Raw genomic sequence first — 26,517 nt, 5'->3', positions numbered from 1 at the left:
CATGCGCTCAATGGTCTGGAGCTCGGCTCGGGGATCCAAGCCGGAAGCGCGTGCACCGAGGCGGGCACAGGCGCAGCGCCGCTTCCCTCCCCCGCCCCCTCCGGGTCAGAGGCTCCGGGGCGGGGCTAGCGCTCCGCGCCGGGACGCAGCGTGCCGTGACGCGACGCTCCTCGCGGCGCACGGAAGCGTCTGTGGAGCGGGTCGCTGCGGCCACTCAAGCCGAGCGGGGGCCGAGGTCCGGAGCTCCTGCTGGGGCGGGAGGGGTCCGGACCGAGCGGGCTTAACCCCTTCCGCGCCGCGGCCGCGCGTGCGGCGCTTATGGCAGCTTCTCCTCGCCTCTGGGCAGCCGCTCGCGCCGGAGGAGCCCGGTCTCCGTTCCTGCCGGGGGCTCCCGGCTCGTTTCGGGGCTCTCTATGAGTCAGGGAGCGATGCCCCAGCCCGGGGGGTGGCCGGGGGCAGGCGGCCCGGAGGGGTCCAGCTTGGAGGCGGAGCCCGCCCCCCTAGGCCGTGGGAAAGCAGCGGAGCGGCAGGAGTCGGCGTTAGGGCCGGCCGTCCCGGGGGACCCGGGCCCCTGCCCCGGCCGGGGCTACTCGGGAGAGCAGTAAGTGCATGGCCGGGGCCGGGGCTGGGGATGATCTCACGGCCCGGGAGCCGCTGCCCGGGGTGCGGGCAGGAGGCGCAGCCGAGCTCCTCCGGCGGCGTCGCCCCGGGGCTGGGCGGGGGGCTCCCGGGATCCCGGCCTGGGGTCCTCAGCCCTGCCCGGCAGGCGTCGGCAGGAGCCGAGAGGGTCGGGGGTGGGGACGGCGCCGTCAGGTGACTGGAGCGAGCGAGGGCGGAGAGCTAGGTGCTGTTTCCTACTTTAGAAATCTAGCGAAGCCCTAAAGTTTCAAAAGACACGTTTTTGAAAGCATTTATTATATTTCTTTAAAGACGTCGTGTTCTTTCTACAAGCTCTACGAACGGTCTCTCGTAGCTGCAGCGTTAACACATAAAAGCTCGCAAACGTGGGGGAGACATTGCTGTGGACCCGGCTGCAGCGCTGCAAGATGAAAACCTCGCAGACTTGGGGAAACGTATTAGACAAGTTTTTCCTAACTTGACATACGTATACACCTGACCCAGTACGCAGAAGTGTTCACACCAGTGCCAAAAGCGGCGTGCGCGCCCGCGAGTCAAGTTGGCGCTTGTGACCAGAGGCCCCCCAGCGTGACCGACGCTCCGAGACCTAATCTCAGGCTGGTTTAGCCACCAGCAGGTTGTGTAGTCATCATTTTCCTGCTGTGGAAGACGGTGTGTGTTAGATAGATGAGGCAGTGTGGTGAAGGGGAAAGATGTGGAGACTTTCGCTCAAAAAACATTGTTTTTACCTTATGCCAGGAACTATTCTTGGCACTGATAAATCAAAGCCAAGGAGCAGTCTTCATCCTCAAGAAACTTACTCCCATTCATTTGATGGAAAATAACATATACACAAATAAATAAATACTAACTGCGTGTACGGGGCAGCTAAGTGTCAGGTCAGGATTCCGGAAGACTTTATCTTTCCGAGTTCAAATCCAACCTCAGACATTAGTTGTGTGACCCTGAGTAAGTGACTTAACCCTGTTTGCCTCAGTTTCTTCAAATGTAAAATGAACTGGAGAAGGAAATTGCAAACCACTCCAGTATCTTTGCTAAGAAAACCCCAAATGGGGTCAGGTAGTGTTGGACAGGACTGAACAACAACAACAACAACAAACTATGTATATATTAAAAGAGGTAGAAATTAGTGGTGGCGATTGAACTGAGACTTGAAGGAAGCTAAGGAATCTAAGAAGTGGAGGTGAGGAGGAATTAATTGCTTTTTTGGGGCTGGTGCAAAGAATGGAAACTGGATATGAAATGTCCTGTAAAAGGAGGGTAGGGGTAGATTAGCTTAAACAGGAACAAGTAGGCCAGTCTGATGGGTATAGATGATGTTGAAAGGAAAGTAATGTGCAATACATGGAAGGGTAGTTCCGGAGCCGGATTGTGAAGAACTTTAAATGCCAAGCAGAGGAGTTTGTATTTTATATAAGAGAGAATAGAGAGCCATTAAAGTTTATTAAGCAGAAGAGTTATCAGACATATGCTTTAGGACTATCAATTTGGCAGCTCTGTGGAATATCAGTTGTACTAGAGAGAGGCTTGATGTAGAGAACTAATGGGAGGCTAGCCTAGGAGAGAAGAGAAAGGATTGAACTCAGGGGACCAAGTGGAAAGGAGAGACGTTTTTTGGAGGTGGAATTAGCAGTTGATTGCAAGTGAGTGAATGAGTAAAGTATGACTTCCTGAGGCTGAATCAAAGGATCAAGTTTAAACCTGACTCTGCTACTTATTACCTTGAGCAAATCTCTTCACTGCTCTGGGACATTTCTTCCTTTGTAATTTGGGGATCTGATCTGATGACCCCATAAGGTTCCTTCCAGTGCAAAATCTGTGAATGTATGAACTAAGATTGGATCCATGGTAAAGACATGCAAATTTAGTTTAATTGGAAAGAACTAGGGCCTGAAAGTCAGAAAATCTGCTTTTATTGTTATATGACCTTGGGCAGGCAAATGAGGGATGTCTGATAACTCTTCTGCTCATGTGTATATGTATATGTGTATGTGTATGAATGTGTGTATGTTTCTCTGTATATATGGGTGTATGTGTGCACATACTTACATAAACAAAGGAATAGATTTGATTAGTTGAGTGAACCAAACTGTCTGTGAAGTTGAGGCTGATTAGCTTCAGACACAGCTTAGGTATACAGTATGGTGAACTTTTGTATAGTGGTCTTTTCTAGTGTTTTTCTTGGTAGAGGAGGGAATCTACAGTGAGAATACATTGAGAGTCTGTTACGCTGTGAGCCAAATCTTTTGTCACAGATAAAAGTAAACGAGCATCAGCCAACTGTTGTTGCATCTGGGTGCTATTATTTGCTTCCCTCCTGTACCATACAGTAGCTTTTGAGATGCTCTGGTAGGCAGATTCCTTAGTCCTCAGTAACACTTAACGTACAGCCTACACATTTTTTCTTTCCCGTGGCTAAAGATGGGAAAGTATCCCATGATATTACACAGTACAAGGGTAGAAATTACCAATAGTCAACTAGCATTTACTAAACACCTGCTATTTACTAGGCATTGTGCTAAGGACTGTGGATACAAAGAAAGGCAAAAAACAAAAACAAAAAAACCCAAACTGGTCCCTGCTCTGAAGAAGCTAATGATTTTTTAGGTGTCTTAGAGACTGTATAGTCTACTCCATTTTAGAGATAAGGTAAGTGAGTGGTGAATTGACTTGTCCCATCTCATGGATAGTAAGTAGTGGAGCCACAACTTGAATTCAGATCCTCTGACTCCCGATCTAAGGCTTCTTGACTGAAGAATATCTCTTAGGTTCTTAGTCATCCAGACCAGCATCCTTGTTTTGCAGATGAGAAAAATGAGGCTGGGAAAATGAAATGACTTGAAGATCACGTGGTCAATTAGCGTCAGAAACTAGAGCTAGAACCCTGACTGAGGCTCTAAGCCCAGTGCCCTTTCCACTATACCACATCACAATGAATGAATAGCAATCAGGAACTTGATGAGACCTTGGTAAGTTATCTGGAGATGTAGCAAAAATCCTGATTTTTTTTTCCAGTGCAGATTTTTCTAGTTTAGTTTAGTGGGTTATTTAGGAGTTGGGTTCATTTTTTCTTTGATATGCTTTTGGTCATTTTGTTTCTCAGTAATTCTTTGGAGGAAATAGGAATATGATGTTGAACTTTCAGAACTTGATTTCTGATTATCACATCAAGATATATTTTAGGTATACTGATCTGTTCCTTTTCTCCCTTTCCTGTTAAGTGCTGGATTATATTATTGAGGTGGATGACGTGTCAGTTTTTATATTTGCAGATGTATGTAACTTAACAGTCTTAAGATAAATTTGAAAAGTTTTCTACCCATATTAATTGTTTATAAAGCCTTTTAACCTTGTGCAGTTGTCTAGAATTGGATCTAAGGCTTTTCCCTTTACCATGAGAATTGATTTTGTTGGCCTAATGTTATGCAAAGGAATTCAATTAAATAACTTGCAGTTACAAAGCTTTGAAAATAGGAAACATAAATGCTCAGTATTTCATAATATCCTGTGATTTCATCACTAATTTATACAATTGGAATTAATAGGGATGTAGCTATATATACAAATTATATATGTCATAATTCTGCATTGCCAGATATTATTAATTGTGTGTGTAAGTCCTTAAGAATAAAGGGTATTTTGCTTACTAGGAGTTTCAATACCATAGCTTCTCTGATTTCTTTAATGAATAGGTAGAGGGTATTCATGTAAGAGTTTAATGAAAGGTGTTCTAAGTTTCTTTCTATGAACTTTTTCCATTATCTGACATCACATTTTACTAGGTAAGAGTATAATCGAGGACCATGTGGGGAAAACTACTTTGCGATATCATTTTGACAAGTTTGATCATCATGATGCCAGGAGTTAGTTGACAATCTTGGTACAGGGTATGATTTTGAGGGGCAGGGGAACTGCCAGAATTGAACCTCAGCAGATTATAGGAGTCGAAGTTTGTCTTGTATGCATGTTTTATCTCTTTGTTAGTGTTCTTTCCCCACTTGTAGCCTGTCTTGTTTTTACTCTCCTTGCTGACTTTGAATACTGGCCACTAGTCCTTGCTAGAATATTAGGTGATTTAAATTTTAAGTTGTTATCCTTCCCAGGAATATTTAAATTCCAAAAAAGACTTGAGGAGCTTGAAGATGGGGAACCCTGGATCCAAAAGGATTAAGCCATAATGGTGGAATGGCAGGTGGTGTAATTGACCCTTTTTTGGGGGTGGGTAGTGGTGGATGAATTGGCCTATTGTAATTACAGTTGCTCATTTAAAGAGAGATGCCTAGTGTATGTGGATGAGGGAAGAACCTGCAACCCTGCCTTTTTTGGTCCCTTTTGATCAGGGACAGGACAATCCTAACTGCCTGTTGATTTTAGCTAGGAATTTTGTGCTGCTTTGACTTCCTTTCAGCTTCTCAGCCCCTCTAGGGAAGGAAGACTTGGCCCATCACCCAAAAAACCCTTATAGAGAATGCCACATTATTATCAAGTTGACCTGTTGTAACAGCTGTAAGAATAACTTCTGTTTTTCTGAGGTTGTTCTCTTGTTCCTTATATTTCTCTGTGTTTTGTCTTCATTTGAAGGCATATGAATAACTGGTCATGAATAAAATAAAACTATTCGTAGAAGGAAGAAAGGAATTTTGGTACTTTCCAGCAGTTTGAATATCTTTCCATCTGTCTGTCCCCTAGTGTGTAGCCTATATGCAGTGTGTCAGCCCTGTCTGGAGCTGAGGCTGGAGAAAAAGGATATTTGGGAGCTAACCTTTCGTCTTTCATACATAGTCTCCTGTCTTGGACATTGTGCTGTGTCTCATACTTAGTGTTCTTTGATCATTTCACTGCTGTTATCTTCCCTGAGCTTTACCTACCAGCTTGGACCACTGGTAATTTCAGGAAATATAGTAATAGAATCATAGCTGGAATTTTTGCTGCTGTGTTTAAAACTGCAAGAATAAACTAGAGCCAGATTATTATAAACTATATTATAAACTAGAGCCAGATAAATTAACATCAGTTCACCTTTATAAAGAGCTTTGTACTTTGAAGAACACTTTCCTCATTACCCTATGAGGCAGGTGATCCAAGTGTAACCCCGTTTTGCATATGAGGAAGTTGAAGCTTAGAGATGTTTTTTGATTTGCCTATAGCCACACAGCTAATAAATAGGAAAGCCTGGATTGGAATTCAGGTCATTCGGTTTCAGTTCAGTGCTTTTCTCACTATTACACATTGACTCTTAATTAGGCAGCTAAAGGAAATTTGGCCTAAAATCTAATAATGGTGAAAAACTGAAATACTATATATCATATTCACATAGGCTACATAATTGATATTTTAAAATATTGAATGTTGAATTGTGCCAGAAATTGAATGTTAACTACAAAGAAGAAGCTTTCTTTTCTACACAATGGATATATTTTGCTTAGGTTACTTTGTTTTATTAATGTTTGTTCATTCTTTCAACAACTGCATGTGTACAAAGTGCTGTGCTAGGTGCTGGGAGAGAAAAAAAGATTATGAAATAAAATTTGGTCCCTATTATGTAGCCTCTTGTCTAATGGGAAATGTAATGAATAAATATGTCTCATTATACAGATAGTGATGCAGAAATTGCTCTTTGGCATTAGAAGGGAAAAAAGACCATTTCCAACTGATGGACTCAGGGAACATTTCATAGACAATGGACTTTTGAGCTAGGTCCTAAAGTATGGGTAGCTTTTTCTAAGATAGAGATGAAATATGGGGGAGGTATTTTAAGCGTGAATATGAGCAGAGGCACAGAAACAGGAAAATTTTGGACTTATAAAGGATAATAACTTCTTACAGAACAAGTAAAATGGAATAGTTCCAGATAAGATTAAAAAAATAAGGAGGTACCAGGCTATGAAGTCTTTGAATGCTAGGCTAAGGAATCCAGACTTCATTTAGTAAATAGTAGGGAGCTATTGAAGGATTTGGGGGACAGAAGTGGTATGATCAGATCTGCACATAAACTGGCATTTAACGAAGGAGGGATTGAAGTGGGGAGAGGGTAGAGGTGAGTAGATCAATTAAGTTGTGGTTCTAGTTCAGACAGGGTAATGAGGGACTGGAATAATGTAGTGGTGCAAGGCACTGTGGAAGGCTCAATGGCTATGATTTGGTTCCTGGTTAAAGAAGAAAAGGGAATAAAAGCTAGCAGAGAAATTTTGACCGTGTGTTGCTGGGTAAATGGTGTTACTATTGACAGAAATAGGAGTCAGGAGGAGTCAGTTTAGGGGGAAAGATAAGTTTGGTTTTGGATACAGTTAATGAGTTGCTATTCCTACCTCTACAATATCTCATTGATATCCAATACCAACACATACAGCCAGTACCTTGGTTCTGGCCCTTATCACTTCTTAGCTAGATGATTACAATAGCTTCCTAATTGGTTTCCCTGCCAAAAAACACCAGTGGCTCTCTATGACTTTGAGGACCAATTATAAAATTTTCATCATCTGGTTTTCTCTGTAACTTACCTTTCCACCCGTTCTCTCCTTCCTTATCCTTTTCTCCTTATTTCCCTCTTTTCCTTCAAGTCCTAGGTAAAATTCCACCTTCTATGAGAAGCCTGGCCATTTACCTTTAATGCTAGTGCATTCCCTCTCTTGGTAATCTCCAGTTTATCCCATATATTGCTTTTTTGTAAATAGTTTTCATGTCTCTTCAAGGAGATTGTGAGTTCCTCCAGAGCAAGGACTGTTTTTTGTTTGTTTGTTTTTGCCTTTCTTTGTATCCCTGGTGCTTAGCACAACTGGCCTGGCATACAGAGGAGACAGTTAGGTGTCTCAGTGGATAGAGCACTGGGCCTGAAATCTCAAAGACTTGAGTTCAGATACAACCTCAGACACTTGATGTGTGATTCTGGGCAAGTCCCTTAACCTTTTTTTTGTCTTAATCTACTGGAGGAGGAAATGGCAAACCACTCCAGTATCTTTGCCAAGAAAACCCCATGGACAACATTGGCATGCTGTGGTTGACTGGGTCACAAAGAATCAGACGTGACTGAACAACAACTGGTATTTCGTAGGTGCTTAATAAATGCTTGTTGACTATTTAATCATACTGTTGCCAAAGTGATTTTCCTTAAATGCACGTAGGACCATAATCACTCCTGTACTAAATCCACGCCAGTGGCTTCCTATTGATAGTAGTTAAAATATAAACTATTCTGTTTAGTTTTTTAAAACAGCCTGCCCTCAACTTTCCAATCTTATTGGACATTACTTCCCCTCTGTGCTTTTCAAACTAGGCAGACTGGCCTTTATATTCTTCACAAATAACATTCTCTGTGCTTTTTTACCTATCACTCTCCCCTTGCCTAAAAATGCATGTCTTCCTCACCTCTGTCTCATAGAGACCCTCTCTTCTTTCAAGACGCATCTCAAAAACCTACATGTAGGCTTTTTTGATTCCATCAACTGTTAGTTCCCTTTCTTCCAAACTACCTTGTATTTAACTACTTGGTGTTTGTTTGTATCCTCTTTGTAATTTGTATATATATGTATTGGCTTTCTGTCCCATGTAAGGTATTTGCAAATAGGATTGTTTCGTTCTTTGTGTTTGTATCCATAGTTCCTGGCCTATAGTAGATCCTTAATATTAATGCTTGTTGACTATTTTGGGAGGAATTAGTAGGACATCTAGGTGGAGATAGCCATTTTGCAGTTGGAAATGTGACTGTGGAACTTGGTTAGAAATACAGATTTGGGAGTTATTTGCAAGAGATATTTTACCATGGTCATATCTAAAGTTACCTAGGGAGACTGAAGAATTTAAATCAATAAATACTTATTAGGTACAGATTGTGCATTGTGTCTTCATCAGCATCCATCACAATGTAATAAAACATGGTCTCTTCTTCAAAATTTAGTCTAAGGAAGAATATAAAAAAGCCAGGGATAGAATTTGGGGGTGTTGGATATTGAAGAAAGGCCAAGGAGGTTAAGGTATGATGGCAAGTTAATTGATAAAAAGGCCATTGATTATTTTTGAAAGAACAGGATTAATAGAGTAGTAGCTGGAATGCAAGGAATTGGGTATATTTTCCCCCCAACAACTAATATAGTATTAGGTAGGAAAAAACCCTCTATTATAGTGCTGGTAGTCATTATCATTTCAGTTGGTTTTGAACAGAGTTGAAACCTTGTGTATACGTTGGGATTTGTCTTTTTTTTTTTTGTTCCTTTTAGATAATTTATACAGTTGAACGTATTAGCTTATTCAGTATTATGAATTTGTTATGAATCTCATCTCTTAAGGGAGAAATATGTAAATATCAATGAAAGCTAGTTTATTTATATTTTAAAATAATGTTGAAAAATTAATCAAAATTCTAAAATAATGATACTTTTTCTTTTTTTAAACGAGATGAATTATGGATTTGTGAATCAGGACTTATTTCTTTTGTTTCATGATTTTAAAAAATGTCTTTAACTCAGACTTGCAAATTAGTATGTCCCACATTAAAATACCCCAAATTGATTCATCTTTAATTTAATTTTTTGCTTTTTCAGTTTTATGTGTTTTTTATAAAGCTCTTAGGATAAACCTTTACTTTCTATTTTGTAAAAAAAAAGATGTGTGGGCATTGGAAATTTTTTTGGTAGGTGATTCATGAATCATGTAGTGATAAAACCTCAAGAGTTCATCTAGTTCAATTGGTACTTTAGCTGTAACCCCTTCTAAAACCCTCTGAAGACTTCTGATAAGGAAATCATTCTCTATGAAGGTAGCCTGTTAAACTTTGGGCCAGATTTTATTGTTAGTAAAAGTTCCCTTATATGTAGCTGAAATTTGCCTTTTTGTTAATTTCTGTCCCTTTGGGGTTAAGCTAGATTAAATCGGAACAAATCTAATACTTCTTGTATATTAGAAATGTTCAGATAGTAGAAGGCAGTTGTGTTGTCCATCTTACAGCTCTGCTATAGGTTACTATTTGCAGTTTCTTCAATTTATCTTCATTATAACATGGTTTCTACCACTCTCACTAGCTACTCTCCACTAGATATGCCCCAGCTTATCAGTAATCTTCTTAAACTGTGATTCCCCCAGAACTGAATAAAATATTCTAGATATGGTCTGCCCAGAGCAGGGTGATGTTCTGGGTGTTGTGCTCCCCTTACTTGTGCCGATCTGGTGAACCTTGACTCATTGAACTCTACAGCCTCTATTGCCTCACCTCCTGCTCATGATCTCTGCCACATTTCACCCATGTTATAGTTGCAAAGTTCTTTTTATGAACCTAAATACAGGACTTTATCCATATTAAATTTCACTTATTAGATTTGGCTCAGCATTGTAGCTTGTAAGGATCTGTCCCTAGCCCTTGTGTCATTTTTCAGATTTGACAAATACACCTTTACCCAAGTCATTGATAAAAATGTTACAGTGCATGCACAGATCATTGAGGCACTCTACTCCTTCCACCTGCCATCAAAAGGAATACACATTGAATCTGGCCATTCAGCCTGTTTCCATACTGTTTTCTAGCCATGTCTCTCTTCATCGACAAAAAAAGCACAGGTGACTTTTGTCAAAAGTTTTGCTAAAGTCTAGGTAAATTGTATATACAACCTTCCCCTAATTGATCAAATCTAATAACCTTTTCACAAATGAAATAAGGTTAGTTTGGATTGTTCTTGGTAAGCTTCTGGTGATTCTTAGTGATCACCATTTCCCTTTTTAAGTACTTACAAAGTACCCCTTGATATAAAGCATTCCGATATTTTGCCAAGAATTGAAATGAAACTTTAGTTTCAAGAATCTTCTTCCCCTTTTTGAACACTGGAACATTTGCTCATCATCAATTGTACCTTTCCTATTCCCTGAAGTTTATAATGAAATCATGACAGCAGCTCAGTGATCCTATCTTCCAGTTCTCTCAGGGCCCCTGTACAGTTTGTCTGAGCTTGGTGAATTGACAGCAGCTAGCAACTTTGTTCTCTTACCAACTTTTTATTTACCTTAGGTTTCAATTCCCTTTTATCTATTTCTGTTGTTCCTTTCCAGTCTGAAGATTGTTCTTCCTGGAAAGAAGACTCAGAAGCACAATTAGGATTGAGTGGAGTATCTTGAGCTAGTCTTTATCATCCAGGATCATCATCCATCCTGGACATGAATTCTCTCCTTTGTTTTTCGTGCCCCCAACGTAGCTTAACAAAAGAAACCAAAAAAGGTCCCTTTTATTATCATTCTTTGTATTAATTGATAACTTTAACTCATTCTGATTTGAGCTATTTTTCTTCTTGATACTATTGTTAATAGAACTGTGCTACTCATTCATCCTGTTTAAAAACTGTCCTTCATTCCCCCACAATAAATTTTAATCCCCCCCAACAAAAACCTGAAAAATAAAGTCCTCAACACATGTAGCTTCATAGTCCAGCAAAACAAATTCTCACATTGATTACGTTTGAAAATATGTTTCTACATTTTAAGTTCATAACCATCAGTTGCCAGAAGGTAAGTGGTGTGTTCCATCTTCATTACTTTGGATTAGTGGTTTATCATTCTCCTGATCAGCTACCATTTCATCCCTAGTTACCAGCCTTTCTGTTTTCTTTACATGGATTTTAAAAAAATCTTAAGTTGGGTAATTAGTTCCCTGTACTTCCATATTGTTCTCTCTCTCTTTTTTTAATTTAAAATTTCTTTTTTCAATTAAGCATTTATTTTTTCCTATCTCCCACTTGCTCCCTACCGATGGGGGAGGGTCATGGGGGAGGAGAGAAAAAAATGAAAAACAAAACCCTTGTAACAATTACACGTTAATGTTATGTTTCATTCTACATATTGAGCCCATCAGCTCGCTGTCAAGGTATGGGTAGCATTCTGCCATGATCTATCCTGTGGAATTGTGGTTGATCATTACATCAGTCAGACTTCCTTAGTTTTCAAAATCCATTAACTTTACAGTATTGGTGATATAGTATATGTTGTTCTGGTTCTGCTCACTTTACTGCATTAGCTTTTTCCTCACTGCAATCATTTGTGTTTGTGCTATTAGCATTAAATTAAGGGTATCCCATCCTGAGACCAACTGCTGTTGTGGAATTGTTAGGTAATTGGATCCTACATATCCTTACTTTGAATATTTTGAAATCTCTTATCTCAAAATCTAGAGTGTACGAAGTATGCCTAAAGTTCCCTTCCTAATCTGTCATGAATTGTGATGCTATGCCTACTTCCTCTCATGGTTTCTGTGATTTCTACTTAAGTAAACAGTTCCTCCTTTGTGGTAAGTCAGGTCTAGAATAGCAGTTCCCTGCATCACTTCCTCTACCTTTTTAAAAAATGAAATTATTATTAAAGCATGTAAAATTTTTGCTGTTTCCTTTTAATTATAAGAAAACTAATATATGTCCAGACAGTTGAAGTGTTTCCATCCTTGTTATATCTCTTTGCAAAACTTGCAGTCTGTTTTATGAAGTCATCTATTTTCTCCTTCTGGACTGGTGGTCAGTAGTGTATTTTACCATAACATAATTTTTGTTTATCCCTTTTCCACAAGTGCTATATCTCATACTTAATCCTTTCAGTTCGTGGCTTTTCTCATATATATTCTTTTGGTATATAATGCTATTCCGCTGCTCCTTTTACTAATTTATTATTTCTTTTGAATATGATACTTTTTGTTTCCATATTCCATTCATGAATCACATCTTACTAAGCCTCAAAGATACCTACAAGATGGAGTTTACCATCTTTCTTAGTCTGTAGACATTTACTTGTCTACTTTGCAACCTATTGAAAGAGAGGAGTTGGGTTTGGGAGGTATGTTACCAAGGAGCTATGGAGACGATTGGTGTGTGTATATGAAAGTCAAGGAAGCTTTTCCAAGTTGGTGCAACATTTTGTGGTCCTAGATTTGTTTTTTATCTACCTGTTTTTATCTTATACTGTAATATGAGTTTTTCCTTACTCTGTACTTAAATTATTTGTCCCCATTTGCTGCCTCGCCAAACAAACAAACAAAAACCTCAAAAAACTCAAAATTGACATCAAAACTAAGCAAAGAAAATGTTTTCAATACAGAAAATTATCCTCATTTTCAGTGGTGGAATTTTATTTCCTTCCTCTCTTCCTTCTCCTATGCTTTTTGTCAGTTGAGTATATTCTTTTAACTTTTGAAGTAGAGAATATTACTTATTTCCTCCTAAGTTTATACATATATGCATCTTGCTGATTGAGTGTGGTATTCAGCAGCAATTCAATCGAAGACGTGTACTTCTGGTAAATAGACAGTTTTGGGGTCATTTGACTCATAAAAGCCATATTAACATTTTCTTATGCCATGGGGTGGCTATGAAAATTAGCATATGCACAAGACCTAAGAGAAATACATCAGTTGCTAAGAGAATTTTCAATGAACTCTGCCTTTTCTATCCATTAATTTTGCTTTTTTTTCTCCCTCTATCTTTGATACTTTCCACTCTCATTTTCCATACACATGAAAATAGATAGCTTTCCATTATTCCATGCAATTTATCTTTGTGCCATCTTACTAGATTTTCACGGAGACTTGAGTGAATGTTTAGTGGTAGGAACTTGTTTACATTTAGTCACCCTGCATAGTGACCCTGATAAATGAACTTTGGTTAACTCCTAATTTTAAAGAATACATTTCCAGGGTAACTACAGAATTATCCTGGAATGTGGTATTTAATCACATGAAAGAAAGCTGATTCTTCAGTGGTATTCTATGCATTTATGAAACATTTTAAAGGACTGTTTTTTATAATAAGAATTGTTTGTTTTGTTTTTTTTTGGTAAAACTGAATTGTGCCTTCTGAGAGCTACTTGTAAGTAAGGGATGGGCTAACACATAGATCACCTTTTATTTTAAGTTTTGATGCACCAGTCCCCTGTGACTATCTAGTTTCTGTTTGCTTTGACTCTGGCATGGACTCAGGAGGCAACATCACACCTTATACTTAAAATCTTACCAGAGCCATTGTTCTTGGAAAGTACCCTTCTTCCCCTTGCCTCTTTCCCAACATAAGTGGTTTTCTTTAGTTATCTCTTATGTTATGAAAGTGAAAAGTGACATTTACTTAGAGACAAATTAAGAAAGGGAGGGGTGTAGTGGCAAAAGGTCTCTTTCCTGTTCTGCTCCATTGAACATGACAATTTGCACCAATGGCAGATTCATTAATTATCATATAACTAACATTTAATTGAACATCTAATATGTTCCAGGCTCTATGCATGAGTCTTTGATAGATGGATAAGACCTAAACATAACTACACTTCGGTAAATCAGGGATCCATCATTTTACCTGTGTAGTATTCTTCCCTCTAATGTAAATCACAGCACTTACAACAATGTTCATTTTGAGTTACTCTGGACAAAGATTGATCACTTTGCAACCAACCTGATAATGAGCTTCTCCTAACTTAGCTAGGCTGCTCCTCTGATAGGCATACCAAGTCTGACTCAAAGACTTACTGGGTTAGGAGGACCTGCTATAGCTTGTGCTGTCAAGGCCTTTGATGTCAAGGCTTCTGATGAAGCAAAAGAAGGGAGTTCAGAAAAATTACTGTCAAAGAAGGCTTACAATACAGCCAACATTTTTCATGGGAACCATTTCTTCCTGGTCTCATTTCCTGGTGTTTTTATCTCTAGGTGTACCTTCTTGATCTGAGTGGCTTTGTTTTTGTCTGCATTTGTTTAACATTGTAGGATCTCAGAGTTGGAAGGGTCCTTGAAAGCCTTCTGATCCTACTCATATCAGAACAAGAATGCCCTCTATAATGTATAGAACAAGTAGTCATTCCAGTGAGGGGGAAGCTTCTGTTTTCAGTTTTTTTCCTTAAATTGAGCCTAAAACTGTGTCTCTGCAACTTTTACCCATTGTTTCTAGTTCTACTTTCTGGAGCCATGTATCTGTGTCCTCAGCTTCAGTCATTTATCACCAGCTGCCTGCTAGACATTTCCATCAGGATGCCCCATAAGCTTTACAAATTCAGTGTCCCATAGCTATTTAAGTGTCTGAAACCAGATATGAACTGAGGGAGATGGGTCTTCCTGATTCCAGGCCTAGCACTCTGTCCTCTGTGCCACCTAGCTGCCCTTAAGGGCATAATTATGTTTTATTAAAACCCTTATGGATAAGTCACTTAACCCTGTTTACCTCAGTTTCTTCATCTGTAAAATAAGCTGATGAAGGAAAAATGGCAGACCACTTCGCTGTCTTTGTCGAGAAAACCCCAAATGGGGACACGAAGACTCAAACATGACTGAAAACAGCTGAGGAACAATTATTGCCCTCAAGGAGCTCACTGTTGCACATGGGGGAAGGCCCCAACACAGGTGACTGTATTATGAGGTATTGTTAGCGTATAAGAATTGTCCAGAACATTCTCTGCTGTACCACCTAGCTGCCGTCAGTGTTATCACTTAAGATAAAATATAAGAACTAGAAAATTTTTAATGCATTTTTTACAACGTGAATTCTGATCTATGACATAAAAAAGAAAAGTGCTTGAAATGTCTTATTTGGTATTCTTTCAGGGAGGAGGACATGTATCGTGCTGAAGATGAAATAGAAAAGGAGAAAGAATTACTGGTACGTGAAAGAGGGTTATCAGGTACGTTTGAATTTATTCATATGTAGTACTTCATATTTACAGAAAAAATTATAGAATTCACATCTAGTTTCCCAAAGTACTTATACATGTGTATAAATTTTCATTAGATTGTGAACTCTTTGAGGGCAGTAACTTATTTTTTTCCTTTGTATCCCTAGCACTTACCTCAGTGCCTGGCACATAATAGATGCTTAATAAATGTTTATTGATTGAATGAATGAATAACAACAGCAATAGCTAGCATTTTCATAATGCTTAAAGGTTTGCACAGTGCTTTGCAAATATTTTCTCATTTTGTCCCCACACCAACTTGGGGGGTGGGGTGTTAAGGTCTATTATTCTTCCCATTTTAAGATAAGGAAACCAAGGCTGAGAGAGGTTGTGACTTGCCCTCGCTCACAAAACTAAGCCAGCTCTTCATGAATTCAGATCAAGCAGTTTATTCACTGTGCCATCTACTAGCTTCTAAACAGTTATAACACTCACACTTTTTACATCTTGCATTTATTATTGTGTCATTTGAATTAGTTTGAGCAATTGAAGGGTGTCAGGGAAAAGAGTGCTTCCAAAGAAAGTTTGATATGGGTACAAGTAGATTTTTCGAAATTCTTTAATTCGCATCATTTATTGTCAGTTGAAAGCAACTTTGTTTCAATTATACATTTTTTTTATCTCAGTAGCAGAAGAGTACATTGTTTCAAATGTGTTTCCTTTGAGTGACACTGGCTAAGTACGTTTATTTGTACACTTTTCTTTTTAAAAATTTGAGGAATTTCCAAGAAAGGTGTCTTTTGTGCATGAAATATATGGTGCAATATTACCATTCACTGTTAGTGATTTTATTTAAACCATGGCTTCATTGTTAATCTCTAAGACATGGATCCAAACTTGTTCCCTCAACCATGGGACCTCAAGTCACCACTTCTTTTGTGATCACTGGAAGAGGCTTCCGCTGGATAGGATGAGGTGGTTCATATCCTACTCATTGGCTTCAGATACACAGAAGTAGTGTGAGGGGGCCATGCAGGCACTGCTTCTGGGAACCATCAGCAACCCCAGAAGCAACAGTAGGTAGTGGCAAAAACCATGTGAAGAAGGTAGAAGGAAGGCAGCTCACTTGCAGTTGTTTTGGCCAAGTCTGTGGCTTGGGGAAGGATCTGAGGGATTGATAGTTTTATTTTTCCTCCTTAGGTCAGTGATAGCACCTTAGCTCTAGATATGCTACAAACAACCTGTCATAATGAGACACATTAATCTCCCTGTTGCATTATGAAACTTTACTTTGCTTCTGTGGACCATGTATGTGTGACGATAAAGCAAGGAAATATAACCAGTGTGTACCTTGCTATTCAGTTGTTTTCAGTTGTGTTTGAGTCTTCATGACTCCATTTGGGGTTTTATTGGCAAAGATACTGGAATGGTTTGCCATTTCCTTCTTTAGCTTTTTACAGATGAGGAAACTGAGGTAATCAGGGTTAAGTGACTCACCCAGTGTCACACAGCTCATTAAGTGTCTGAGGCCAGATCAGGGAAATGAGTTTTCCTAACTCCGGGCCTGGCACTCTATCCATTGCACCACCTCTCTGCCCCAGTGTGTACACAGGGTGTCCCAAGAGTCTTAATAGCTTTAATAGCTTAAATAGTTGGGATAACGATTACTATGTCACTGTCAGATCAGTGTCAGGAGTTCATCTTTTCTTTAAGCAGTTTTAAGAATTTTGTTAATAGCTTTAATAATTCTCATGATATTATTCAGAAATCCTTTATTTTATGAAATGAATGCAAGAAATGTTCACAACAGATTTCCCCTTCTTTATTTTATCATGTTATAGCTATACCTTTTTCCTGGGATAAGGAGAACAACATCATTTTGTTGAAAGAGTGGACTGTTGCCTTTGTTATGAGATTGCTACTTTGTTTTATGTTTTCTTGGTTGTTATTGTTTTGTATTTGTTCCTTAACAGAGCCCAAGTTAAGTGTGGCCCCTGAAATGGACATCATGGATTATTGCAAAAAAGAGTGGAGAGGAAATACCCAAATGGCAAAACGGATGAAAAAGGTGTGATTAAAAACTAACCACATCTTCATACATTTACATATGTGTGCATGTGCTGATATGTGTGTGTGCTTTAGTGCATGCTTTCATTGATAGTCTTACAGCTTTTCCTGTTTTTAGAAGTTCTTTAAGATAATATTTATTAGGTTATTTCCAAGAATATTGTTGTCTTGATTTTATGGGTGATGAAACAGAGTCCAAGGATATATAGATACACACACACACACACACACAGAGAGAGAGAGAGAGAGAGAGAGAGAGAGAGAGACAGAATTTAGTCCTGGTTGGAGTCTGAATATGCAGTTGATACCAACTCATCACACTGCTTCTAGTTTATAAATTAATTGTTATTTTACTGAAAGATTGATTTTCCACTTTAGATTTAGGTTCGACCAACCTGTGAGGACACTGCTTTTCTCCATGGTTGAGGACTTAGCAAGAGAAGGACACCCTGCTATTGTGATAGTAAGGGACGTGGCAGCTCCTGATTTATATTATTGGGCCTTGAGAAGATTATGGAAGCTTTGAGGGGACACTTTACAGTCCAGTCCTAGAAATCCAGGAAACCCCTGGAAAAAGGCAGTTGCTTTGCTCCTCAAGGGTCTAGTCATTATGAAGAGCCCTGTGGGACATGGGCTGAACTAGATCCCCCAAGTCCTTCTTTAGAGTAACTAGAAACGAGGATCAGGGGAAGCTCAGATCCTCTTGTCTTCCTTTGGAGGGTAGTTACTCCTCAAAGAGTAGTAGTGGCTCCAGCCTGAAAGTATATCTCTTATGCCTTCCAGTCATGTGGGGCTCCCTCTTAGATTGTACAGTCCTCAGGTTACCCAGGATTTTAGGGTACAGGCAGGTAGTCCTTGTATCCTGGTACTGTTTTGATGGGTTGTGCCACTTCAGTTCCAGTTAAGTAAGTATTGGTTGGACATTTTCTGTGTGCCCAGTAATCGGTCCTGTAGAGGATACAAAAATAGTATAGAACATAGTCCCTTGTCCTTAGAGGAGCTTGTTTTCTGTTTGGATGCCACATTGTAGGACTGCTCTATATCTCATCATTAGAGAAGAGCCATTGGCTGCTGACCACAAATTACTGTTTATCTTGAGAAACTTTTGGCACTTTCCCCCTTGTCATTGTTAGATGATGCAGTTCAGCATCACTTACATGAAAGCAAAACTAGTCCTGCTTGACAAGTTTCTTTCATCATTCAGGTGGAGTCCTAAGTGACTTTTTGACAGGACAGTCCATTCGGCTGCTTGATTCAGGGTCAGAATGTATTATGGAACTAACTCAGCAGGATGCTCTTCTTTTTAAAATTGGACATTCTGCATGGGCCATATGAAGGTCCCTTCCAGATATGACAGTCAGTTGCTAACATCTGCTGTAACATTTTTTTCCTGGCTAAAATAGTTTCTTCCATGCTAGAACTCTGGAATTTTATCCAAATATGCATGCATTTGTGCTTGAGAAGATACAAAGCCCCTTTTTATGAGGGAAAATTTTGGCTTTATCTGCAGGCACCCCTGCTGCCCACACTTAGCTAAAGTGAGTTGGTTTTTCCCTCTGGGCAAGAATACAGATCTAACTCTTAAACTTTCAGAGCAGATGGAGAATTTTTTTTTTCTTATTGCACACCTGCATATTTAAAGCCCATGACTACAGGTTTAATCAGTAGCATACATATCTGCACCATAGGGACTTGTTAGAGAATAGAATCTTGTGCAGGCTGTGATCTGCCAGAGATGAAATTGAGAGACTGACATTTGAGAAAGGCAACTTGATAGACATATAAAACGGCCATATAAAAAGATTTTCTGAGCTCTAACCCTGCATGAATTTAGATAATCAGAAAGCAAATATCTGGTTCATGTTATTTTAGCTCCCTAAAGAAACAACTTTACTGATTTCTGGTTTGATGTAATGTCCTCTGACTCTGGAGAGGGCCAGACTGAAGACCTGGAAGACACTTCACAGCAAATATCTGGGCCTTCACTTCGATCTCACAGAGGAGGAAGATGAAGTCTAGAGAAGTGAATGCCCAAAGTCACCCAAGTTTTTATTAGTGAATCCAGGACTAGAACTTGGGTCTCCTGACTCCTAGCCAGATGCCATTTCTTTTTCATCTGGCTGCTTGATGCTTGAAATGTTCATTTGGACATGGCTACTGTCTTTCGCAAACCATGGTTGAAGACTTTCTCTACCTTGCTCCCCAGTTTTTCTTTATTATGAAGACTCAAGCAATAAATTAACTCTTGAATTTAGTTCTTGGAAACAGATAATTTCTACAGGTAAATTTGTATGCTTTCTTTGATCAGACATTGAAAACCATGTTACCCAGCAGGAAACTCCGTTCTCCTTGCCTGGTAGAGAGCACTGCTTATCCTTTACACTTTATCATGAAGCCTCCCCTGTGTGCCCTCATGTAATGCTGGTAATAAGTAACCCTTCTCCTCTACCCTGACATACATGTCTTTTGTTTTGGAAAGTTCTTAATAGAGACCCTATAATATTACATGTTGTAGTTGTCAATGTTATTTCTTGTCCCCATTTTAGACTGTAAGCTCCATAAGGGATTGTTTTTCCCCGGCACCTATCCGGTTCTTTGTACATGAAAAATGCTTAAAAATATTTATTGAATTGGGGAAAAAATTACATTTTAGTTTTTTGATAAAAGCATTTGAGTTCTTTGTGGGGAGAATTAGACCAAATGTCCCTTCCCTCTTCTCCCTCCTCCTTTTCAGGGGGAAATTTGGTTATTTAAAGAATATCTGTGAGTTTTGAGACATGGAGTGAATTTTTCCTATATGAATAAAACTTTCTAAGCCACCTGAACTTAGTAATAGCTGTATTGGTTTCTTTGACAATTTCACACAGGGCTATGAAGAAGTTTCTCAGAAATTTACCTCTATAAGGAGAGTCCGAGGTGATAATTACTGTGCTCTCAGGGCAACCTTGTTCCAGGCAATGAGCCAATCAACTGATCTTCCTATCTGGCTCAAGAATCAGGATATAATGCTGGTATGTTTCAGATTTGCTCTTATAAAAATTTAAAATACTTTGAAATGCTACATATCTAAAAATTGAAATACTTTAAAAGATTAAATGCTTTTTTTCAGAATGTCTTTTTTCTGGTGTCCCATGTTTATTTTTAAATGAGTTTTTTTTCCCAATTAACCAGAATTTCTCTTCTTTCCCTCCTCCCCTTGACCCCACTAAAAAAGAAAGAAAAATAAAGCCCTACGTAAATATTTATATTTGAGCAAAACAAATTCCTACATTAGCTGTGTCCAGAAAAAAAAATTATGTTTCAGTCTGCATTCTTGAATCTATCACCTTCCCATCAGGAATTGGGTAGCCTGTTTGGGTAGCCTGTTTTATAATGAGTCTTCTGGAATCCTGGTTGGTTATTGTGTTGGTCAGCCTTCTTAAGTCTTTAAAACTTGTTTGTTGTTTGTTTTTACAATATTGTTTTTATTGTATAAATTGTTCTGCCTCTGCTAACTTCTGTCTGCATTGGTTCATCAAATCTTCCCAGGTTTCCCTAAAACTATCCCCTTTGCTATTTCTTAAAGCACAGTAGTATTCTATTATCTTCATAGACCACAATTTGTTCAGCCATTCCCCAAGTGATGGACACCCCTTCAGTTTCCAATTTTTTTTTTGCCACTACAAATAATATGTGTGTGTATATGTATGTGTGTGTGTGTGTGTGTATTTTTTTTTTTTTTAGTACATATGGATCTTTTTCTCTTTGATGAATTTTAGGTGTATTGACCTAGTAGCAGTTTTGCTAGGTCAAGATGATATATGCAGAGTTTAATAGCTTTTTGGACATAGTTTCAAATTACTTTCCAGAATGGCTGCACCAAGTTTACAGCTCCATAGCAGTGCATTAAAGCATCTGTTTTCCCACAGTCCCTCCAGCCTTTGTCATTTTCCTTTTCTGTTGCCTTAGCCAATCTGAAAGGTAAGAATTATTGTTCAGTTATTTTAGTCATATCTGAGTCTTTGTGACCCCATTTGGGGTTTTCTTGGCAAAGATTTTCTTGGAGTGGTTGGTCATTTCCTTTTCCAGCTCATTTTGCAGATGAGGAAACTGAGGTAAACAGGGTTAAATGATTTGCCCAGGGTCACATAGCTAGTAAGTGTCTGAGGCCAGATTTGAACTCTGTAGGTATGAGATAGTACCTCAGGGTTTTTCTGATTTGCATTTCTTTAATTATTAGTGATTTAGAGTACCAGATAATGGTTTAAGAATACATGCAAGATAGCTTGGCTTTCTTCCTCTGAAAAGTACCTGTTCATATTTGTTGATCGTTGTTATCAATTGAGGAGATAGTTCTTATTCTTAACTAATTTGAGTCAGTTCCCTATAAATCCTAAAAATGAGACCTTTATCAAAGAAACTTTGTGAAAAGACTTCTCCCCATTCACCTTTTTCTTTTTTAATTTTAGCTACATTGTTTGTGCAAATACTTTTTAAATTCTGTGTAATCAAAATTATCCATTTTATCTTTTGTGAACATCTCAGTTCCTTATTGGGTCTTGAACACTTTTTCCTATCCAAGGATCTTACAGGTAATCTCCTTGCTCTTCTAATTTATTTTTTATTTTATCCTTTATGTCCAAGTCACATACCGATTTGGAGTTTTCTGACAGACTTATGTTCCAGGTTCCCCAACAATTTTTGTCAAATCATGAGTTCTTAACTCCAGTCACTGGAATCTTTGAGTTTATCAAATAATAGGGTACTGTACTCATTTGCTTCTATGTATGTTTCACTGTATGACTTCTTTGTTCTTACTCAGTACCAAATTGTTTGGATGATTACTGCTTTCTTGTATCCTTTGAGATCTGGTAATGCTAGGCCTCCTTTTCTTCCCAATTTTTTTTTTCATTATTTCCCTTGAGAGTCTTGACCTTTTGTTGGTCCAGTTGATTTTTTAGAAAAATTTTCTGTCTCAATGAAGTATTCCTTGGGTAATTTGGTATGGCATGAGTAAGTAATTTAATTTAGATATTAATGGAATTTTTATTATATTGGCTTATCCTATCCGTGGTCAGTAATTATTTCTCCATATATTTAGATGTCTTGTGTGAAAAAGTGTTTTGTAGTTGTATTTGTACAGTCCTGGGTATTTTATATGTTCTGTAGTTAGTTTCAATGGAATTTCCCTTTCTATCTTTAACTTCCTCTTTGGGGCAGCTAGATAGTTCAATGGATAGAGTGTCAGGCCAGGAGTCAGACTGTGTGATCCTTTTCTCAACTAAAATGGGGATAATATTGGCACCTACCTCACAGGGTTGTTATGAGGATCAGTTGAGATAATATTTGTAAACTATTTAACACAATGCCTGGTAGGCACTTAACAAATTCTTGTTCCCTTCCCCTTTCTTCTTTAGGGAGGGATATAGTGAATGATAGAAATATTAATAGGCTGGAATATTAGGCCAAAAAAAAGATGAAATTTAATTGGGACAAATGTAAAGCCTAGAACATAGGTTCAAAAAATATTTATTAGGATAATCATAGTATTCTAGGGTTAGAAGGTATTTCAGTGATCATCCAGACCAGCACCTGTTCTTTTGTGTAGCTCCAGAGGAGGTTACATTCATTTTGTGATGAGTTCAAAAAGTTTGGAGTATTTGTGGCATAAAAATTTGAAGTATATCCATATATCCAGGGTATTCCAAAAGTCTTAGTGTAGTTTTAAGTTATAATAGCTTAAAACTGCACTAAGACTTTGGGGGCACCATATATAAGCGCTTACTTAACTTGAATATAATGAAAATCTTTTTCAGTATCCCACTCTCATATTCCTAGTGTGAATATATTAACTCAGAAAATATCATAAAGGCTCCTAGAAAATATCTAATTAGTTGGTAGATTAATGGTATTACCATCTTAAACCCTTCATTGAGTTCATTGAGAGAGAATGAATATTATGATGCCTTCCTGTAGGTTTGTTCTTCTCTAGGATTTTTAAACTTTATTCTAAATGATGGTTGGAGAAATCATACTATCCTTTTCCACCTTTCACTTGACTGAAAGATGTGTCATTCTGTTCTAATTTTCCTGTCTCATGAAAGTATTCATTGCTTAGGGATATTTTCTTTAAATTTTTTGGGTGGTTTAGAAAGCAGGTTCGCCACAGAATGTAATCAGGACAAAATTGTATAGAAGAATAATGAAAACACTAGCCTACAAATAGTTTTATTGACTTACACTTTTGTAACCCTTTCTAGTCACTAGTCAGCCCTTCCCTCCTTCCATCTCAAATCTCTCATAATCCCATACATAACCAGTTCTATCCTTCACTGAACCTCCTTCCTCTGGAGAATTTATTTCCCTAAAAACTCCCTAGAACAATGCTGGGTCACCTTGTCACCCTAGTAGGGGACTTGTTGGGACTATGAGGAATATGTATGCTGTGGCAGAGTGGAGTAGGTTGGGATAGAAGGAGCTGGTCATTCTGATTGATATCTGGTTTTAGGAAGACAGGGGATTGTGTGTTATTTTGCTTATCATTTTCATTAGAGTGCTTGGATTCTATAGCGTACCTAGCCACTAACTTTTCATTTTCTATATATCCATTCACACGTCATAGACAGCACAGTGTAATAAAGAGGATGCTGGCCTTGACGTTAGGAAGACCTGGGTTTAAATCCCGTCTTGTTGAGCAAGTCACTTAACTTCTTTGGTCCTCAGTTTGCTTATCTACAAAATGAGGTCGATAATACTTGTAGCATCTAACTCACTGGGTTGGTAGAAAAGACTCAAGTCAGATAATAATCTGTAAAGTACTTTGCAAATTTTAAAACACTATTTAAATATCAATTTTTTAATTACTTTATATTTACTCAAACCCAATGTAGTTAATATTTTAGGATGATTTGCAGTTGTCCTGTTTTCATATGTGGTGTAAAAGGAACATTTGTTTAAAAAGTTTGTGGAAGTGAGTTACAAGCCTTATGTATGGTATAGAAGTCACAATATGTTGTTTTGAAAATCATTCTATTATTAATCTTGTTAATTGCATAGGAATAACATCCCTTCAAAAGGTAAGTTTTTGTGATCTAGGAATAACTGTATGTTTATGAATTAATGGAAAAACATTTATTTAGTGCTTACTGTGTGTCAAGCACTGTGCCAAATGTGAGAATATAAATGGGAAAAGCGGATAGTTTCTGGAATGGCCCAGAGTCAGAGGAGAGGGTGAAGGGAGACAACAAGAGCTGATCAAGAGCTGATCAGATTGGTGTGCTCTTTTTTTTTTTTCCCTTTTTAAGGGAAAAAAGGGGGGTGGAAGGGAATATTTAATATTGTAACATAACATACCAAATGTTGAAGCCGTTATAGTTCTGTTTATTTATGCTTTCTCTTGTCTGTTGGCAGTACAATTTAAATGTTGATGATTGTACCAGATCAGTCTTCATTGTTCTTTAGATGCCACATAGGTGTCTCAAACTCAACATGTCCAAAATAGAATTCATGATCTTTCCCCCCAAATCTACCTCTTTTCTTCACTTCCCTATTTCTTTTGAGAATACCACTATCTTCCCAGTCACCCAGGTTCAAAACTTCAGAATAATTCTTAATTCTCCTCTTGCCACATATGCAATCGGTTGTGGAGTCTTATAAAATCTACCTCCACTCTATTTTTCATGTTCTTTACAAACCTTTAAATGCTGTATAAATAATATTCACTCACATGGCCAGTATCTGAGTTCAAATCCTTATCTCCTCTAGCCTGGACTTAAATTACGTTAGTCGACTGGTTGGACTCTCTGCCCTAATTTTTCTTCTATCTCCATTTATCCACTCAGCTCCCCAAGTGATTTTCCACATGTCTGACCATGTTACTCCCCTGCTTGTTAAACTCCAATGACTCTGTGTTTCCTTTAGGGTCACATGCAGGCTCGACTAACATTTTAAAAGTCTCTCACAGCCTAAAAAAGGTTTTTCACAGCTAGCCTACCTGTCCAGCCTTGGTATACATGCATAACTTCCTTTCATGTATTGTCAGTTTAATCAAACTACCATTCTTGTGTGTATGTATATATGTATAATTTCCCAGCATCTGGCAAATACTTAATAAATGATTATTTTTGCATTTGCTTAATGAGGAAGTTGATACATAGTAGCATCATTCTGTTGGATGTAAGTCTTTATGAACACTCAGATCATTCATTGGCCTCTACTGGAATAGGATTTTCAGAGCATATTGAGTCTTTAGCTTTTTTCTGGAAACCCTAGAGCAACATTAGCTGGGCCAAACAAGATCTCTTTCTAAGACTTGAGATACCCCCAAGTGCATTGGGAGCTCCCTTGATGTTGGTACATGGGTTAACCTTCCCTCTTACAACCCAGGATAACAGCAGGTAAATAGATCCTACAGTAACTCTACGCTGTTGAACACAAATGGTGATTCAGCCTAAGGATCTCTCTCTGTCTGGAGGCTGTGAGCTATTCCCTAAAGAGCCCACTGATTTCTATTAAGTTCTTCACCATCACTTGCATAGCTTTTATGAGGACTGCCTTGGTGAACCCATTTTTGTTATTGACCTATAGGTAGCCTTCGGTGGTAGAACCTGAATCTGAGTGAAGTTTACTGGTCCAAACCAAAACCTAACTAGGCATTCCCTACAAAACATTCATTCAGTCTTTGCTTGGAAGACCTCCAGTATGAGACAATGCATTGCTTCACGAGTCCATCTTAGAGACCTTTAATGTTAGGAATTTTTCCTTTATGTCACGCCTAAATCTGCTTCTTTGCTACTTCCACCTACCCTCTGGGCCCAGGTATAAATCTACTTCCACATGGTGACTCTTCAGATACTTGAAGAAAGTTGTTATGTCTTCCTTAAGTTTTCTCTTCATGCCAGACATCCCACGTTTCTTCAGCTGATCCTCATATGTAATGTTTTGTGTCACTTCACACCATTTCCTATCATTCTCTCCTGTGATGCTTACCAACTCATCAACTTTCTTCCTTAAAATATGAAGTTCAAAATGAAACAGTAACCAAGACATGATGTGACAAGGGTAGAGTACAGTGGTTCTATCACTTCCTTTCTGAACATTACTCATCATGTAATGCAGCCTAAAATACCAGTAGCTTTTGTGGTGTCCTATCAAACCATTGACTCATTAAGCTTAAATTCCACTAAAACCCTTTAATATTTTTTTAAAAACTGCCCTCTATCCATGTCT

The 26,517-nt window shown here is 38.5% G+C and overlaps 1 protein-coding gene across 2 annotated transcripts in view; it reads left to right on the top strand.

Moving 5' to 3' along the window:
* The first annotated feature begins 366 nt into the window (after positions 1–366).
* OTULIN (OTU deubiquitinase with linear linkage specificity) overlaps positions 367–26,517 on the top strand; it is a 43,021-nt gene continuing 16,870 nt past the window's right edge. The window contains exons 1-4 of one of the 2 annotated variants that reach the window (XM_027869107.1): positions 367–601; positions 15,176–15,252; positions 17,217–17,311; positions 20,178–20,321. In XM_027869107.1, the coding sequence (XP_027724908.1) occupies positions 414–601; positions 15,176–15,252; positions 17,217–17,311; positions 20,178–20,321 (504 nt within the window). In that variant the 5' untranslated portion in view covers positions 367–413. Of the gene's footprint in view, positions 602–3,582; positions 3,609–15,175; positions 15,253–17,216; positions 17,312–20,177; positions 20,322–26,517 lie in introns of those variants that run through there. The other variant, XM_027869108.1, reaches the window with a different exon arrangement.

This window comes from Vombatus ursinus, unplaced genomic scaffold, assembly GCF_900497805.2.
Source record: "Vombatus ursinus unplaced genomic scaffold, bare-nosed wombat genome assembly UNPS02014791.1, whole genome shotgun sequence".
NCBI classification, from domain to species: domain Eukaryota; kingdom Metazoa; phylum Chordata; class Mammalia; order Diprotodontia; family Vombatidae; genus Vombatus; species Vombatus ursinus.
Note: the sequence above shows the minus strand (reverse complement) of the source record. Positions and strands in the feature narration are given on the sequence as shown.